Source organism: Austrofundulus limnaeus, unplaced genomic scaffold, assembly GCF_001266775.1.
Source record: "Austrofundulus limnaeus strain Quisiro unplaced genomic scaffold, Austrofundulus_limnaeus-1.0 Scaffold755, whole genome shotgun sequence".
Lineage (NCBI taxonomy): Eukaryota > Metazoa > Chordata > Actinopteri > Cyprinodontiformes > Rivulidae > Austrofundulus > Austrofundulus limnaeus.
The window spans coordinates 72,081-77,318 of record NW_013953157.1 but is presented as its reverse complement, the minus strand read 5'-3'; the positions used below and the strand labels follow the sequence as shown (position 1 = coordinate 77,318).

General features: G+C 37.5%; 1 protein-coding gene across 1 annotated transcript in view; it reads right to left on the bottom strand.

The window, feature by feature from the left end:
- arhgef28a (Rho guanine nucleotide exchange factor (GEF) 28a) overlaps window positions 1-5,238 on the bottom strand; it is a gene marked incomplete at its 5' end in the record, with an annotated part of 138,846 nt that overhangs the window by 71,734 nt on the left and 61,874 nt on the right. The window contains 5 exon segments of the mRNA XM_014028387.1: window positions 709-804; window positions 2,717-2,828; window positions 3,700-3,874; window positions 3,949-4,187; window positions 4,273-4,370. Of these exon segments, the coding sequence (XP_013883841.1) occupies window positions 709-804; window positions 2,717-2,828; window positions 3,700-3,874; window positions 3,949-4,187; window positions 4,273-4,370 (720 nt within the window).

The following is a 5,238-nucleotide window of genomic DNA, read 5'->3' as shown; positions in this document are numbered from 1 at the left end:
TGCACGAACAGCTGGATACGAACAGGTGTAATTTACGCAGCTCATTTACACAGTTTTCAGGAAGATAGAAGAGTTTGTTGAATCTGACGTGACATGTTCGTACGAACCCTTTGTACGAACAAAAGTAAGAGAAATTTAGGATAAAAATACGAACATGTTCTTGCATGAGGCCCATTGTGTGTCTGGTTGTATCTAACCAAATTGAAAATAAAATGAGATTTAAGTAAAAAATTAAAGTTGTAGAGCAAAATAAAGGGGAAACGGAAACAAGGAAAGAAGCTGAAACGTGATAAAAGGAACATTACATTGTTGGGCATGTTACGGTCAGTAATAATTTGTACATTCAACAAAGGTACGAGATCAGAAATATCATTTTATAAACTTCCATTTTGACATCACACACATGCACAAATGCACACGATCTAGTACAGCTATCTTTATGGGGACATTGTATTAATTTTCATTAATTTTCTACAGCCTAACCCCGACCCCTAAACCTAACCTCGCAGGTACATTTCCTAAACCTAAATCTAACCTAAACTCAGTTCACACCTTAGTCCTAAACCTACCCTACTTGACCCACCAATGGCATCCCCCCATGGGAAATTAGGCCTAGGTCCCCATATGTACTAATTGGTCCCCACAAGTAGAGAATACCTACACACCCACACACACACACAGAAATGACTGCAGAGTTTGGGTACTTACTACCAGGGTGCAGCAGAGACAGAGACAGGGTGGATTTAGACAAAGACAGCGCCTGAAGGAGAGCTCGGCTGTGGCTGACACTGTGGAGAGCGCCATCTACAGGGCACAGTGACAGAGCTGCTAACACATCAACTACAGAAGGTGCAAACTATCAGTCAAATCCAGGCCCGGAGCTGCTAAATGGAGCTTCAATTGTTTTCATGCAGTTCTGTTAATTCATTTGAAAAATACAAGAGAAAAAAGATCAACTAAAGCAAGAAGTGAACAGTTTTACACATAATGATATGGTGTGTCTATTAAAAATATATAATAAGAATTAATAATAATGATTAGATGAAGCACAAAAAACAGCTGGCCTGACTCTCTTTAAAGTATGCTATTTACATTATCTATATTTTCTTCTTTTTTTTTGTTAAAAGCTTTGTGGCAAAATTTTTAGAGCTGCAGAAAAATTTCTGTGAATCCAGGAATAACACTTTATGGCTAAAACACAACATTTCTAAATGTCAATTTTTGTCACTCTCTTTTTTTGGCTTTAAACAATACTTCTTTGAAAATAAACTCACAGACAAAAACTATTCAGCACACAGAGTGGTGGAAATAAAACTGCAGATGTTGAAAGGTCACGTCACTGATTGTATAACTCGACTAATTGTTATTTTATGTACCGAAAAGTTTTCCTCTTTAAATGAAAAAACAATTTTTTAATAGCTGTCATTTTCCTTACCAAAACTAAACTACAGCATCAAATCAGATTATTAGTTTCAATGTAAACTTTTCGGTAATGCTTTCTTTTACGGTACCCTTATTACCATGTAATCACAAGGTAATAGAAAATGTAATTAAATGGTAATTACTACCTTATTACAAGTAATTATGTGGTAATTAGGGTACAAAAGAAAAACTACTGTTAGTAAAACTACCTTTATTGGGTAACTACAATCAAATTACTATTCAATAGTANATTCAATAGTAACTCAACACTATATTTATAACCAAAAGAATGCAACTAAATTTTGGGGTTAGTGGTTAATTGCAATAAAATATAACTTTAAAACTGTCCAAATTACCTACTACTTATTTAGGTGTTACATAGTGAATTGTAATACATTACCAGGTAAGTGCTACATTACTGCAGACTAATTACATAGTAAAACTGTACCCTAATTACGACGTAATTACATGGTAATAAGGTAGTAATTACATATAATTACTTTTTTATTATCTTGTAAATTACATGTTAATAAGGGTCCCGTAAAAGAAAGCGTTACCAACCTTTCTACATAAGAGAATTTCCTCTTCTCTTTTTTGTGTCTTGAAAATTTACAACTTTTGGAGCTCAGAAAATTTCCTTGTTTTTTCTTAAAAAATTTCAGAGACTAATCTCAAAATTTCAGAGTTTCTTTTTTTTTTTTGGTGGAGATTTACTAATTCTTTTATTTCATCTGCAAAATGGCCCTAATACGACATCGTAGAGTCTTGAGGTGTGAGAATTGCGACACATCTTTACAAGCAGCTGTATGATCCGAACTCTCAGCTTCATGTAAACCCACAATGTGACCCCCCCACCCCCCTCAGCTTTATCAAGTCCTGATAATGCTGATAATCTTTTGTATCTGCTGACCTTCACTCACTGTTTGACTGACTGTCAGATGCTCCAGCAACTACCTGATAACAGTACCACTACCACTTGTGATGTCACAACTTATATCCTCTGGTGTACATTTTAGATAGGTAAATTATAAATTAAATTATTTACAGACCCTTCACTGGTCTGAATGTTGACATGGTTGCATTCTAAATCTTCCCAGGTGCTGAAATGTTTTTGTCAGTAAGTCTAAGTAATATTATTGTTAAAGTATGTACAAGTAAAAATTTAGCTTAGAACTGGCGAAACATGTGAGATAATTCTATAAGTGAGGAAACACTACAGAGAAATGAGGTAGAAATCTGAGTAATGTGTTGGACTGACATGTTGTCAGTGTTACAGGGTGGGACTGTGACTGACCATGACTGTTTTCTGATGTGTGGTTGTCCCGTGGATGACGAGTGGGAAGGAAGCTGATCTTTGGAGATGAGTAGGAGTAGGAGCGTAACCGAACCCCCTCCTTGCTCAGTTCCTACACACACCAAAAACATTTGTATTTATTCAACATAAAACAGAAGATTACCATATTTATTCATGTATAATATGATCTCATGTTTAATACGACCCCCCTTTTTTAACTTAAAAAGCATAACAAATTTAATCCTCAAACTACCTCCAATTTTATACCGATTTCAAGATTTTTCAGCCTTTGCAGTCTTTATACAATACAGATCAGTAAAATGATCATTGGACTGTTCATTTTATTTTAACAACATATGTACTAAAAGGTATTTTGACAACAAATATATATCAGCTGTAGCAGCATCTTATGAATTCTGGCATTTTACACATAGTCCACCAGGAGGCGCCAACACAAAAGTCAGAGACTTCACATGAGATTTGGACCATCTTGTGGGGGAAAAGCAGATTACTTCCTACTCGCGAGCGCCCCCTCTCGTGGGGAAACGTTTTTTCAGGGATACAAACTTTTTCAGACCACTGGTAGACAGCAGTCATTACAGACGAACATGTGTTTGTTGTTGTTCCAGCAGCGGCCCGGTCACACATAATGTCATTAGTTTGTTATCATTACTAAGGTGCAGGACTACTTTTTCCCCCTTTTTCACATCATGTTGCCTGCCTGGATCTGTTATTATCTCGCTCTGATGCACGGAGGAGTGTCAGAGATAAGCTCGTTTCTACTGCTTTTTACGATTTGGTCTCATTTCTGGATTCAGGCATTTTGTTAATGAAGCCGATATTTCAGTTAAAATACATAAGTAAAAATATTTATCCGAGTATAGTACTACCCCCCAACTTTATGGATGATTTTATGGATTCAATTTTACATGTTATACTTGAATAAATACGGTACATAAAACACAATTCCATCAGTATTTTACTTTTGAGACGGGTTCACATATTGAGGCCGACTGGCTGCGAGTACAGGTGAGATCTGGAGCTGCTCGAGCCGGTCCACTTCCGTCTTCAGTTTTCCCAATGTCTGACAGGAGAGGGGACACTGGAGACTGTGGCTCTGTTCTCTCGTCCTCACTGTCCACTTCCAGAGCAACCAGACTAAGATTGAAAAACACAAAATCACATGTGCGTACAGGCATGTGGACCACCTAAAGCCTCTTTCAAAATTTTACCTGAGGTCGCAGGTTTCTATCGTTAGACTGTCTTTCTGATCGTTCTGCTCGGCGGCATGAGGCCAGTCCAGTTTTGTGTGATCCACAGGTGAGAAGGGAAGGGAGCAAGGTACTGAATTTCCTAAACCGGGTGGAGGGGTGTCGGTTGCGAGAAAAAGATCCTCGGTGTTCCACAAGGTGCCATCCGTCCCCGTGCTGTCCCTGGTTGCACCACCAACCCTGAACTTAACGTTACAAGCCTGAAAGAGAGGGCCGAAAGGTATAAAGGGAGCAGCAACGTGTTCAGTAAGCACCAAAACAAGAATTGACTCTAAGTTTACAAACCTGCTGATGGTTGCTGCTCATCGGGAACATCAAAGCATCCGTTTCATCCTGGTTGAACTGGTTCTGAACTTCATTAGTCTGCAGGAGATGCTCATTTACTGAAAGAAAACAAAAAAAAAATAATAATTTTTAAAAAATTCCACGACATCTACAGTATAGTTGTCGCAAAGGTGTGTGAAATGTATCTATATGTGCACAAACCTCACGGCGACAAACTGAACTAATCATTAAACATGTCGGAACAGGTTTACTTTTTTTTCTCCTGCTTCTTTCCGGTAATTCAGGATTTTCGTGCATTCATCGTTCTGTGCTCAAATGTCAAGGCTTAGGAGGAAGAAAGGAAAATGGGATGAGCTGCTGCATTCCTATTCCTGTTTGACCTTTAAAGGATTGTTTTCATACAAACCTCCACAGATCATCCACAGCAGCGGGCTGTCTGTTGTTGTCAAAGATAAAAAGGTGGATTATTGGCTCATACTGAGTCAGACCTCTCAGCTGGATCTGCTCAACGTTTACGTGCAAACGCTCTTTGTAATAAGACATGCACGGTTTGGTTATAAGTCCTAAAAAGCCCATGATTGACCTGTCTCATTAGCATGCTAATCCTACAGTGGTAAATATTATTCTACCTACCTGAAAGCCTGTTTATCATTGCATTTTTCTTAAAGCTGAACAGCTAACAGAAACTTTCTCAAAGCTTTTCTTGGAATATTAATTAATTAATTAATTAATATTTAACTTGTAAAAATCAGAATTTGTTATTTAATAGTTGGCCTGGATGTAATAGTAGAACAATAAATGCATTAAGTGCCAAGCATTTCTTAAATAAATACATATCACATGCCTGTGCCAAAGTTTTACATTAAGAATATCGTGTTGAGGAATGATACAGCTGTAGCCGTGCTATTTCACTTCTGAGTATATGTTGTGAATTGCTTGTATCTACACCTAACTTTAACTTAACAT